Source organism: Triticum aestivum, chromosome 3D, assembly GCF_018294505.1.
Source record: "Triticum aestivum cultivar Chinese Spring chromosome 3D, IWGSC CS RefSeq v2.1, whole genome shotgun sequence".
Lineage (NCBI taxonomy): Eukaryota > Viridiplantae > Streptophyta > Magnoliopsida > Poales > Poaceae > Triticum > Triticum aestivum.
The window spans coordinates 591,675,200-591,689,790 of NC_057802.1; the positions used below are offsets into that span (position 1 = coordinate 591,675,200).

At 42.9% G+C, this 14,591-nt stretch overlaps 1 protein-coding gene, 1 non-coding gene and 1 pseudogene across 2 annotated transcripts; 1 reads left to right on the forward strand and 2 right to left on the reverse strand.

Annotated features, from left to right (window-relative positions):
* The first annotated feature begins 7,295 nt into the window (after positions 1-7,295).
* On the forward strand, positions 7,296-8,727 carry LOC123075723 (uncharacterized). Its single transcript, XM_044498263.1, has one exon. The coding sequence runs from the start codon at positions 7,451-7,453 to the stop codon at positions 8,603-8,605; it is 1,155 nt and encodes a 384-aa protein (XP_044354198.1). The 5' UTR covers positions 7,296-7,450; the 3' UTR covers positions 8,606-8,727.
* Positions 8,728-10,275: 1,548 nt separating this feature from the next.
* On the reverse strand, positions 10,276-10,348 carry TRNAK-CUU (transfer RNA lysine (anticodon CUU)). The gene has a single exon. It is a non-coding gene; the product is annotated as a tRNA-Lys (tRNA).
* A 303-nt stretch (positions 10,349-10,651) lies between these two features.
* Positions 10,652-13,723, reverse strand: LOC123076603 (aspartyl protease 25-like; annotated as a pseudogene).
* Between the last annotated feature and the right edge of the window lie 868 nt (positions 13,724-14,591).

A 14,591-nucleotide genomic window follows, 5' to 3' on the forward strand; every position in this document is an offset into this window, starting at 1 on the left:
AGTGTGATAATTGGTTTCATGTTGCATATGTTGTCTAGCCTGTATTTCTTCTATTTTGATTAAGTTGCACGTGCTGAGTTCATACGTTATACATGTGCATATGACATGGCTTTCTATGTCTAGAATACACTGCATCTATCTATCATACCATGTTCTTACATCAAAGTACTGCTGTTGTGTATCCCACATCAGTCACTCATGATTGGACGCTTTTAACATGGCAGTTTGATAGTGGTTGCATCTTGCATTGATTTCTACGTTGTACTGCTTCTAATTTTTCGAATTGCCACTTATGACAAGACACTTTTAACTTGGCGGAGTAATATTGGTTGCATCTTTCATATGGTGTCTAGCTTGCATTACTTCTATTTTCTTGAAAATCCTTCTGCTTAGTTTGCACATCGTAGTTGTGAATATGTCATGCCATCTTGTTTTTCTTACATATTCCATCCTCATACGGTTGTCTTACATCAAAGTATTGCTTGTCTGTATCATGCATCAATGAGTTCTGAAGAGTGATTTTATTCTTTTGTGTTGTGGGTACAGCTTGACATTGCAAAGTCAAAAAAGAGCAAGGAAAATAATATAGTAGGGAGTGTTGTTACTCGTCGGGTGAAACGGAAAAGTTTCTGCCGTCGAGATTCTGCTGGTACTTATAGTGCAGTAGAAGGTCCAAGTACACCGGCTAAATCTACAAACACAGTATCACCTGCTCCACCAGCTGCAGCATCCGCTTCAACTGTACCAGCATCTCAACCAGTTACTCGTTCGTTTGCTCCGAAACTAGCCAGTTCCCAAGCTGCCTTCACACCTAACACTACTTCCGAAGCACTGCTGACACAACAGGACTTGGCAAGATCAGATGAACCTCATGAGCATCAACACCAAGACGGTACCTGACCGAGTCAAGTTGCATTTGCATGCTCCTTTATATGTACTCTCACAGTTTGATGTACACTAACACTTTCCATATTCGTTGTTGAACTAGCACCACGGTGCAAGCGGAAACAGACATCAGGGATAATGCTTGACAGATTAACAAAATCTAAAGGAGGGAGAATGGAGATCCATTTTGAGGCAGGTTTAAAAAGGCCACGTGATGCTACAGAGTCAGCCAAGTTAGTATCAGAGGCAGTCATTGCCGTTAGGTGTCCTGCACGTATCCTCCCAACGTGGATCTAGTATAGGAATGAGAAAGACAATACCCAGTTTAACACCTTCCTTGACCATTTATCCGTAAGTAATGTTATTCATCGCAATTAGTAATATTGTCTTGCTCTGTCCCATACTTTCTAGCTTCCTCCTAATAAGACTCACATTCTTTTTTCAACAGATGAGGTTCAAGTTGGATCCGAAAGATGATGCAACTAAACAAGCATGCACTGATGTTTTTCAGTCTGCTCTGTGACAGTATCGGTACCACCTTAGAAAATCTCACTTTGAAGGCAAGGCTAACAATGAAATCGCCCAAACATCTCCAGTGGAATATATTACAGATGAAGACTGGACAGCCCTCGTTAAACACTAGTCTGATCCAAAGTATCAGGTAGGCTATATGTGTTTGATTAGACCACATATTGAACTTTTATTTATGTATGTGCCTTACAAGTATATCTTCTTCTAGGCTAACTGTTTGAAGAACAAAACCAACCATTCTAAAGTGAAATTCCAACAGACAACAGGATCTCGTAGCTATATTGCACACTGCGAGGCTCTTGTAAATAGCTGCTACTTTCTTCTTCTTTTTGTGCCATATTATCGTATCTATATTGACTTGTTCCAAATACAGAGGAAAGCTCGTGCGGACCAAAAAGAACCTGAACCGAATGCACTGCAAATCTTCAAGGATTGCCACACCAGCAAGATGAAGGGCATGAGCACACCAGTTCAAGCCGCTGTTGTAAGTCCTTACTCCTCCTGCCTTGAACTGATTGGTACTGTGATGTGTTCATTTAACTACTTGGTTTGCAGCCAATGTCAATTACTCTGTTCACTTTTATTCACAGTTGTCTTAACGTATCATTTCACCTTACATGGTTTAAAAGAGATGAAGGATATTCTTTTGGTCTTGATCTGTAATCTAGTTGTTATGTTCACGTGCGCACACAATGATAAAATAGCCTGTTTGTTTTATATCTGTTTGCCCATGATATGAATGATGTCATACTATGTTCATCCTACTTTAAACCATGTCTCTTTATCCTTAGATGTCAACAAATGTGAGGAAATAGACAATACAGTAGGCATGCTACATGGACATATGTTCCGAAAGTGATTTTATTATGTAGTTGGCACTACAATACATGCTAATGTATTACAGTAGTTCACCAAAATAAGTTATGTATAAATGTTTAACCTACTTTGTTTGTTTTTGTCTCATTAGTATCTTATCTGGTACACTAATCTATAAGTTCAAACTTTCAGGAAGCTATGGAACAAATGATTGAACAGCCACAACCACCTGAAGGTGACGAGGCTACTACAGGCACAATGTCACCTCTTGCTGTAGTGCGTTAGTATCTCTCCACTAACAGTGCAAAAAGAACCTTCCTGCGTAATTCTGGGTTGGTTGTCAAGGTAACCTCATCCAAATCACCTACTGAACAAAATCTTCCTGCTAGACAGAGTGATATATCTGTGCTCCAGACACAAGTCCAATCCCTAATGGACGTTGTTTCGGAAACAAGAATAGTGGTTGAGAAATGTCGTCAAGATATGAATGGTTTTGAAACCAGACTATCAGACATTCGCTTCGTTGTTCAAGAGCAATGGCGGAAAAAAGGTGGAGATCATGCTGCTCCATCAGATTCTACAGCCTGAAACATTAGCACTCAGGTCAAATGATCTATGCTTCTATACATCTGATGGTGCTTTTATCTGGAAGGACTGTAAACTTTATGCCAACAGGCCTTTTGTTGTATGGTTGGAATTTATTTTGTTGTGATACAACATTTATGATGCTGCCTCAGGCTGCAGTAATTACGACGCTATTTTTGTATAGTGTAGGTTTATCTTAGTAATGTATTCGGCCGAAAGCTTCGTAGGAGCCCAACATGCCAACATTCGTCGGGCCCATTCCAATTGGGCTAAAAACGATTACGGACCGAAATTGGCATGTAGCCCACTAAAAATATCTGGTCCTAAATCAGCATAAGCTTTCATATTTTTCTGGTAGGCCTGTGCCCATAGTGGGCCTTTAACAGGCCTAAACATAATTTGGGCCCTCAGTAAAAATAGGCCGTTTACAGGTGTAAATATCTCGAGCCCATAAAAAACATGGGCCTTTAATAGACCGAAAGTGAGATTGGGCCCTGATTGTGCCAAATAACCCACTGGACTTAGCAGGCCGAAATGGTGGCCCATTTACGATGCGGGTCTTTGACAGGCCGAAATTCGGACGGGCCGTAAATGCGCCGACCTAATACACGGGCCTTTAACAGGCCGGAACTTCGGCCGGGCTAGATTATCATCATTTTTATATGGGCCGTTAATGGGCCCGATATGACGTTGGGCCACATATGGCCCATGGTTTACGTCCGGCGTTAACAGGACGAAAATGACAATAGGCCGAAAGTGGCCCAAAGCTATAGTGGGCCTCTAACAGGCCGAATGTCAGACATGGCCGAATATGACCCAAATCCTTCACGGTCGTTTATGGGCCGAAAGTTTTGATGGCCTGTAAATGGGCCCAAATGAAGCCGGACCTTTAACAGGCCGGAAATACACTGGGCCGTAATTCGGCCCAATTACTTAGCAGACTGTTAACAGGCCAGAAGTGACCATGGGCCGCGTTGATGACAAGTTTAGGACAGGCCGTTGACGGGCCGATTTGATAGAGAATGTTGGGCCTTTAGCTGGGTCGGGCCATTATGGTCTGCAGAATCTTGTGGGCCTTTAGCTGGGCCGACCCATTGTGGTCCGCAAAATCTTGTGGGCCTTTAGCTGGGCCGGCCCATTATGGTCTGCAAAATCGTGTGGGCCTTTAGCTGGGCCGGCCCATTATGGTCCGCTAAATCTTATGGGCCTTCAGTTGGGCCGGCCCATTTAAACTTTGTGGGCCACTTTTGGGCCGGTCCACGTGTCAACATATCATAGGCCCATCTCGACCGTTGGATGAGTGACACCTGTGCCAACGCGGAGCTGACGCGTGGATCCGTCAGCCAATGAGAATTTTACACGTGGAAAATCGGCATTGGTCGTGGCTGTTAACGGGTTATCGGATCCAAAATCCGACCCGATAGCTTAACGGCGTTCCGTTATGGTGGATGCCACGTGTCGGTCACCCTTGACGAAAGCACTTCTGTGACGCGCGATTTATCATCATGGAAGTGGACACTTCCGTGATGATAATTTTGGCAATGTCATGGAACACTTCTACGACAGCACAGGTATGACTATCTTGATTCTGTCATAAATTTGTCATGGATGTACATGCATGACAGAAAACGCGACCTACTGTGACAAACACGTATCATCACGGAAGTGTATTTTTTTGTAGTGAATCCAAATCTATACATGATTGTATTGCCTGGGCATATGAATATTTATTCCAATGCCACAAAAGCAAAAGTCCCAGAGTGTTGTTAAAGCTAGATTTTAGAAAGCATTTGACAAAATGGAGCATGACATGATTTTAGCTATCTTGAAGCAAAAAGGATTTGCGACCAAATGCTTCTCCTGGATTGAGCAGATTCTTAACACTGCCACCTCTGTTGTATTATTAAATGGGGTGCCTGGCAACTCTTTCAAGTTCGGGAGAGGGGTGAGAGAAGGAGATCCCCTTTCTCGCCCTCCTTTTTGTTCTAGCAGCTGATTTTTTACAAACAATTTTAAATGGTGTTATGTGCATAGATAATATTTCAACCTCTTATTAAGTTTAACTCATGCCCTGATTTCCCCATACTTTAGTATGCTGATGAAACCTTAATCCTCATGCCAGCATGTCTAGATCAATTGGAGAATTTGTAGCATCTGGTCAATATCTACTCCAAAGCATCTGGGTTAAAGGTTAATTACCAGAAATCAAGCATATTATCCGTCAGATGACATCATGCAACAGCTATCCAACATTCTGCGATGCACCAATGTCACTTTTCTACTTACTTATTTAGGTTCTCTGTTGAGTTTTACCATGGCAAGAATGGAGTTTTTCATGTTTATCATTGACAGAATGCATAAAATGCTAAATGTTTGTTCTCAGTTCTTGAGCTATGACTGGAGATTGCTCATGGTTAATGCAGTTTTATCTTCTCTGCCTACTTTTCTTATTCGTTGTCTACGTCTATATAAAGGCATCATAGAATAGATTGATAAATATAGGATACATCTCTTTTGGAGAGGCAAGGATCTCGAAAAGAAAATCCCTCCTCTGGTAGCCTGGGATCTACTCCCTCCGTCCTATAATATAAGAGCATTTTGGACACTAGTGTAGTGTAAAAACACTCTTATATTATGGGACGGAGGGAGTAGTTTGCAGGCCAAAAGACAGAGGTGGATTCGGCATTTTAAATTTGTCCCTACAAAATACATGCCTTCTCTTGAAATGGTGCACAAGTTTATCAATCACATGGATATCCCCTGGGTCAACCTGGTTTGGGTAGTGTACTATGGGCAGGGTTTCCACCCAACTACAACATCCACTACATCTGTCTGGCGGGGAGATTGCGTGAAGGTTTTCCCAAATTGTAAAGAACTTGCAACTATTAATCTTCACAATGGCGAGACTTTACAATTCTGGTCTGACAACTGGAATGGGATTCCTTTGATTGGAGTTTGGCGACACCTAAATTCCTTTGCTATAAGCCTGCATATCACCCTCTTTGATTTATATCAAGCAGAGAATTTAGCAACTGTTTTCCATTTGGCACTGTATGAAGAGGCCTATGTGCAATTCTAGGAACTTGAACTTCTAATTCAAGATCTAGCCCTCACCTCAAAAGCAGACCGGTGGCAATTGCCTAAGGGCTTAAATCAATACAAAGTTTCTAAGGTGTATAGGTTGCTTGCCATTGCACCTGAGGTTATGCCAATAATCAAATGGATATGGAAAACTTGCTGCCAACTCAAACACAAGATCTTCTAGTGGCTCCTCACAAATGACATGTTATACTAGATCTCCTACAAGGAAGCAGGTTTTTATTCAGGATTACACTTGTGTGTCGTGCAATATGCAGGTTCTATTCTTTCATTGCCCCTTTGCACACTTGTCCTGGTCCTACAGTTGTACAATTTGGGCACCAAGTATGCTAGGCATACATGATGAAGTCACACACCTAAAGAACATGTTGAATTTGCCTTTCTCACTGGAAATCATCATCTTAGTTTCTTGGGCTATCTAGACTACAAGGAAGGACTAGATATTCCAGCATATACCTCCAAGCCTATATACTTGCACAAGAAAGTTCCAAGAAGACCTCAAATGGACTATCTATCGGGTATAGAGGAAGGAATACAATGGTTTTGAGGATTGAGCAAGAAGCTTTAGATAATATGTATAGCTCCTTTCAGCCTTCTGCTATTGTTGTATAGTTGTTATCTTTTCGAAAATTATTTTTGGAGCTCCATGGAGGTCTCCTTTCGTAAAATTCAAAATTCATCAAAACTCAAATTTTTAATTTTCAAAAAATTCTGAAAAAATTACAGATATACATGGAGGCATAATGTAAATGTGTGTAAATTCTAAATACATTGAAATGAGGATTGTGCAAAAAATAATCGGGGCTTTGAACACACGATACTATTCATCCTCTGTACTACTACTATTTATTATTGTTTCTTTAAAGGAGTAGGATTTTCTATCATAATTTGCCACATAACTAGTTAAGGTTTTCAAAAAATCAAAATTGAAGATACCAACCGATGGTCAGCTGCTCGATCGATGGCTGACCAGACCGAGGGGTGCTGTTCGACCGGTCACGGTCGATCACTCCTTTTCGCGTGAGTGACCATGCCATGCGTGCGTACGTGCTATCAGCAGCAACGGCACGTCGATGGCATGCATGCATCCCGTTGGTGCCGTGCACGTCCACCTACTGGGCACTGGCTCACTTCCAAATCCAAATCTAGGATGTCAAGCTCCATGCAGCTAGCTAGCTGCGAATTTCAGACCACAAATTGCTACCAGATCGATCGACCCCCCTGCTCGATGTTGACTGAAAAGTAGTGGCGGGCTGCTGGAATCCTCTAATACTTAACAGACTCTTAGCACCCCGCAACGATCGGAGCCCAAGCCGCGACCCTTTCCGCTATCGATCTTGTGCCACAACGTCTACTACATACGATCCCTTTTAATAGGCATCACCCAGCTAACTCCTAACTAATAATGGCATTGCCAGCTCCTGCGGCCTCCCCTATTCCTACGACAGCGCCAGGCCCAACCCTCCACCGACGCCTCCGTCCTCGCTAGGCAGCTCCGTCGCCATTGCCGGCGGGCGCGCGCGCAGGCGCAGCAATGACCTCCTCCTCCGCCGCCTCCTCCTCCCACCTCCATATTACCATCACCAACGCCTCCTCCACCATCACCACCAACACCAACGCCACCAAATCGCAGTCGCAGTCGCAGCACCACCACTCGAGCAGCGTCTCCCCCCGCAGCGGCGGCTCCGGCGGTGGGGGTGGGGGTGGCACGACCAACCAGGCCTGCGCGGCGTGCAAGTACCAGCGGCGCAAGTGCAACCCCGACTGCCCCCTGGCGCCCTACTTCCCCGCCGACCAGCAGCGCCGGTTCCTCAACGCGCACCGCCTCTTCGGCGTCAGCAACATCCTCAAGACGCTGCGCCGCCTCAAGCCGGAGCTCTGCGACGCGGCCATGCAGACGCTCATCTACCAGGCGGAGATGCGCGCCATGGACCCCGTCGGAGGCTGCTGCCGCATGATCATCGACCTCGAGCACACCAGCGAGCTCCTGTCGGCCGAGCTCGCCGCCCTGCAACAGCACCTCGACATGTGCCGCCAGGCCGCATCCGGCGTGGCCGGCGGGGACGTCATGGACGGCCCGTGCGCTGACCTGGAGGTCACCTCCTCGAACCACCAGCAGGAGCAGCTGCTCCTCCACGCCGACCAAGATCATCAGGTCGTCGACGCGATCTACGTCGCCCAAGAAGGCGCCGACCCCGTGATACAAAATGGCGCCGATCACGACGACAGCCGGCAACCGCAATATCACGGTGGACAGCAGCAGCAACAACAACAGCAGCTGTACGACTATTTCTACTACGAGGCAACCGGTGCCGGCAGCGATGAGGCCGGGAGAAAGCCCAGCGGCAGCGGCGTCGACATTAACGTCGACGTCATGCAGCATTTCGATTACGACTCCAGCTGCGAGGTTGATGATCATCACAAGGTGGATCAACTGGAGCCGATGATCTCGTCCAGCCTCGAAGAGCACTACCAGATCGGACAGAAGGAGTACGAGATGAAGGTGGCGTCATTCGTCGATGTGTTGGACGTCAGGCCGGAGCTGCAGGCGGTGGACGGGAACGCCGACATCGGCATCAAGGAGGAGCTTCAGGAGGAGGATCCCAAGAATAACGACGAGGACATCGCACTACGTAAAGCAGCACACATGGCTGAGTCGTCACATTGCAGGCTAGGGTTAGGCTTTTAAGTACACCTCTCTAATGCGGCATCAACCCATTCATGTGCCTACGTTTGCTTAACTTTTTTTGATATAGAGAGAGAGAGAGAGAGAAGCTGTAGAAAGTATAATGTTATTCTTTTTTCAAATCAGTAGCTGTTCTATATTAATCAACAGTAACACTATATTAATCAACAGTAACACCAGTATTACAGGAAATCGCCAAAACAAAAAAGAATATAGAATCCACTCCTTAGAGAATTGTCCTCTCCATCCCGTACATGCCCAAGACGGCCGGAGTTGCCTCCGCTGGAGTTCCACACCGTCGCTAGAACAATAAAGTTCTACCAATGCAGGTTGTCGAGAAATTACCGTTCTCTGCAGATAAGTGTTGGCGACGTCGATCCCTAAGAATCCAGGACCCGAAAGACGATGCCGAGTTGCTCATTCCTACACGTCTACCTATGTCTACCAAAATTGGCGCCGCCGAAGCACCACTGGCGATGAACACACAACCAACTGCCCCTACGTTGAGCATAGAGGGAGGCAAAATTGTTCACCAGTCTTGTCTCTATATTTGACGGCTCGGGTAGTGTTATCAATGAAACATAAATGTCCAGCACATGCACGTTGATAGGGCTACCCGAGCAAGGGTGTGGTACTGCACTCAGTTGCCGATGGTACAACAAGATCTTCATCGTGTAACAAGGAAGCAGTGGTAGCTCACTTCACAATCCTCTTGTTTTAGATCAAAGTGTGTCCAAACATGCAACGTCTAAGGTTCTCACAATAGACTTATGCGGCTTTTCAAATCTCTGGGATTAGTCCAGCTCAAACAAAAATTATTTAGGAAAAAAGGGGTTTACCACCGATTTTCATTAAGAAAACCATAAAAAGATTCATACAGGTAATAACCATTACCACACACCTCAGACACAACACAACAATCAGTGAGTTGTGGGTGGAATATCAAGATGCAAAAGGTGATTATAGAGATCGATTACAATTTTGAATATCTTTTGTTGTAACCCCAACACAACAATCGTCGCCTTGTCGGCGGGGAGATATCTTCTATTGGACTTCTGCCGATAAACCTGAGGTTGTGGCCATTAGAGAGAGCCTGTTTGATCTAGAAGAAACTCTAGGGGACCTTTTATGTTTGGCGTCTGACTGTGCATCTGTGATCAGACTGATTGATCTCGACACTCCGAACATGTCTAGCCTGCACCCAATCGTCAATGATCTCAAGGACTCGTTGAAACAATACGGCCCATGAGCTTGCTTTGTGACGAGAAGGTATGGTGACTTTTCCCTGATTTCGGACATCCATGTTCATTTTAAATCTCTGCTTATGAAAGATTGTAATCAAATTCCTAGGAATTTATAATCCCGATCCTACCTCAAAAAATCATTTTAAATCTCTGCTTATGAAAGATTGTAATCAAATTCCTAGGAATTTATAATCCCGTACCTACCTAAAAAAACTAACTTTGTGGTAACATTCATTTTTATGACACATATCACTTGCATCCTTTTCAACTTATTCCACCTAGTCAACGGCAAGTCGGATCATTAGCTAAAATTACATGAAACATTGCACTTGTGAATTATGAAAGGAAAAAATTGTAGACTGTTTTTGAAAACAAGTCCAACTAATTATATTGTACAATATCAATAAGGTAAAATACAAAAAAAATGAACGCCCACCTTGGGGCTCGAACCCAAGACCACAAGGTTAAGAGCCTTGCGCTCTACCGACTGAGCTAGACGGGCAATGGTTGCCCCATTTCCAAATCACAGTTATTTATAACATGCACAGTTTTCTTTGCAAGGTTAAGAGCCTTGCGCTCTACCGACTGAGCTAGACGGGCAATCATTTTTTTTTTAACAATATCAACGGTGCAAGCATAAAGTACTGTATGCAGAAGTTTACCATCGGAAGTTTCTTGAGCAGACGAACACCGAAAAGTTCCACGAGAAATTAAACACGTCATGGTCGCGTTGCAAAGCTCCAAGATCATACATGAACTCTAAAAAAAGAATGAGCAAACTTCAAAACCAGAAACAAAACATTTCTTACTGCCATGGCAGAAAAAAAATCATCACGTTCTCCAGCGGTAGCGTCATGGCCATCCGCGCCCCATCGGCGAGCGCAAACATCGTGCTTGGGACCCGCAAGCTGGTGACATGTGTGGAACCCGCCCAGTGGCGCCGGCACATTGCGCTGGAACGCGTCGCGCACGGCGGCGTACACGGGACAAGAGCCGCGTGAACATGGTGCGCGCCCGCGTCCACGATGGTGTTGCCCCTGCCAGTGGCAGGGTCGAACGACACGAGTGCCGATGCCGTCACGGCCACGTCCCTGCCGCCCACGCGGATACCGACGTAGTACAGGGTGTGGCGGCGAGGGTTGTACACGAGAAAACAATCGGTCAAGTAAGACGTAGTGGGCGAAGTCTTTCATTGCATTTGAATAAATTTCTGACACCATTGATGTAGCTGGAGCACACGGTAGATACCACGTCAGATTGGTTAGGGTAACGAGGTGGAGTTGCTTGCAACAAACAAGGGTTGACAATGACTCAGCTGAGGAATGAACGTCACTAGAGTTAAGGGTACTAGGACGCAAATAACGGTCGAACGTCAACTCATGAGGGAACGTCCAACGAACAATTCGTTCATGATGGGAGGGTCGATGGAGCGACCAGTATCGTTCTTTCAGACGCTCGCTACAGCAAGTTTTTAGCGCGCTGCAAGCTGGCCTAGAATATAGGGATCATGTGGAGGGAAAGGCATACAATTAGCTGTTCTTTTTAAATCAAATAACATAAAATTTTGAAATTTTGCATGCGCATAAAACTGCCCTCTAAAGAAACAAAACCTAAAAGGAAAAAGGGTAAAATACATAACATGGGTATTAGAACAAAAAAATGACAGAAAAGTAAGTTTGCCACGATCATGATTAAGAATCCACCTGTATATAACAAAAAATGCTTGCGTTCACGGTTTCAACCATGATCATGGCAAAATATAAAATCCACCTATATGAAAATGTAAAAAATACGTGCTCGTGTTGAAGGTTCCATATAAAAGGATGATCAATATAAAAAACAGAGAGAATTTGACATGACACGATGAGAAATTCCACCTATATGTAGAAGTAAAATTTCTATGTTGCAGTTGTATTAAACAAGTTTGCCATGGTATGCCCAATGAATGTGCCATGGTATATAAATTTTTTTTTGCCATGGAACAATACAGAAAAAATTGCGCAGGAAAAATTTCCATGATATTGTATGAGAAAACATGATCTATGGTGACACGGAAAAATGTGACAGAAACACAAAAGGTTGAATATAAAATTTATATGTATAACTACACGCAAAAAAGGTTGACATGCTCTTGTCGGATAAAAACTACAACATACTTTTTACTATTCAAGTGTACTATACCTACCACACACAAAATGTCATAATTCTACAACAGTGAAACTACAACATGTCTATAATCACTATATATATCAAAAATATAATTATAAGAACAAACAAATTGCCACACAGTAGAAGGTTTATATAGATAATGAATTATCATAAATACCGCATCTTCATAAAAGTCAAAGAGAATTTGCCATGTGAACAAATGGTATTATGTACAAAGTTTCCATGTAAAATAGTGTGTGTGAAAAGGTGCTCATATCAAGCTCTAGAAAATACACAGATTGGCCACAGTGTGAGTAACTTCAAGAGTAACATTGGGTCCAACTAAGCAAATTTGCCTATGTGGCAATGAGTTAATGAGAAGAGAGATAAATTGAGTAACTTAGCTAGTTACTCATTCTATGAGTAACATCACACATACCAAGACAAAATGAGTCTATAACCTAATAAATGAAGCTTTGCATGACACTACACATATGTTACTACCCACTATATATGGAGGTAGTAACACAGCCTAGGGTAGTGTGTATGTTACTAGTGTGAGTTACTCTCCATTGTGACTAGTCTAATGGCAACTGTGTGCAATAATTGCCATGGAAATTGTGTAAAAAAAATGCCATGCATGAAAAACTAAGTTTGCCATAACTTAAGATAGAGAAAATATTAACAATGATTTTTGAACCTAAGTGGTCATCCGTGAAATCTAGATGTGCCAAGCACGACAAGTTAATTTTGCCATATCTGACACCAAAAAAATGGTAGCCATGAAGTTTCTACCTAAATTTGCCATTCAAAAACAAAGTTCAAATGGTAAATATAGAAAAAAGAATGGACATAACATGGAAAGACCTTTAGAAATTTGATCTCTAGATCATGGAAAATTCAGAAAATTATTTTACTATTATAATGGCAATTATCTATATGTACATGAAAAATCATGACACTCGTGGAAAATCTAAAACATTTATTCTCTAACTCATAGAAAAATCAATATAGTCACATGGCAAATTTAGAAAAATTGTGTGTCCTAAATCATGATAGATGTGGAGAAAATTTTGTGTTGGTTTAATGACGAAAGTAAGGATTTTGTACTATGAAAAGCATGGCAAATGCTGGGAAAATTTATGGTGGTCACATGAATTTTTTTAGAAATTTAATTATCATAAAATGAAAGGTGGGGTTAGAGAAATTTGCAAAAAAAGTCACATGGTAAATACGGGCAATTAAATTTCCTAAATCATGGAAAATTAAGAGAAATTTTAATGGTGAGATGGTATATAGTATGTAATAAACACATGGAAAATTTAATTGTATATCGTGGCAAGTATTATTATTTAATATTAATTCTGGAAAATTCATGGAAACATGTCGAATTTTTCAACAAAAAAAATGTTCTACACATCATGGCAACTTTAGAAGAAAAAAATTCTAACATATGGCAACTTTGGTTACTTTTTCTCTGTTTCCATACACGAAGGCAAGAGAAATTATTGTGTTGTTTCACGTGGAAATTTTAGAATTTGTTTGTTTCTATACATGATGGCAAATTCAAAAATTATTTGTGATGTTCGCATGTATTTTTTTTTAAAAAAACAAGTGCCCCGGACCCCAACCCACCCACCCGCAGCCGCTCAAGCTCCACCACCATCCAGTCGAGGTGAAGCACAGTGTCGCCCGAGCTGCACCACCAGCTGACCGAGGTCAAGCACATCGCCACCGTGCTGAAGTCAAAGCACGCCCCCTGCCCCCAAGCATCCTCACGCAGGTGCCCTATTGCCGGTTGGAGCTATAGATTGCGATGTCGTTAATCTAGAAGTAGAACGGCCGATTTACACCTGGCCAGGAGAGCATTCAATGGGGACACATTATCCTTGTCAGCAGTTTTCTCCTCGCCAAGCTCTGAAAGGCAACGGGATTTTGAACACGTAAATTTGAACATGTATACTTATTGAGATTTGCTAATTCTCACCTAGATAAGAAATAACTATGTCACATCTAGGTCTCTTGCTACACGATCAAAATGATTCAAGATTCGTGCTCAGTTCGTACTGGCATGCGTGACCAAGGTTTTGGGCCAGTTGTCTCGTGGAGGGGCTGGTTGGATTGTGCGTTGTTGCCTGTTTTTTCTCGGGTGGCTGTTAGGCTAGATGGGCCACACGGGAGGCGCTAATAGCTTCTTCAATAGATTATGTATTTTACATCAACAAAAGTTGTGTGAGTAAAATATACATCAGTAAAAAGTGTTTTTACATCAACAAAAAATGTCTGACTCCAACAGATGATGTACTAAAATACAGAAGCCACGTGGTGGCCGCTCCAACACGTGATGTAAAAATAGGCCAACAATCGCGCGACAGCAGCTGAACAGCAGCCAACAACTGCACTACAACAGCCAACAGCCACACATATCCGAATCAAAATCATCCCAGATAAATACATACACAAAGAAAACAACAATTCCATCGGTCCAGAACATCAAATTATTACATAATTAATCAAATCCACAACATGAAACGAAACACAGATACAATAAAATTCTTGCACAGTAAAACAAACATAGAGATGAAACTAGGAGGCTT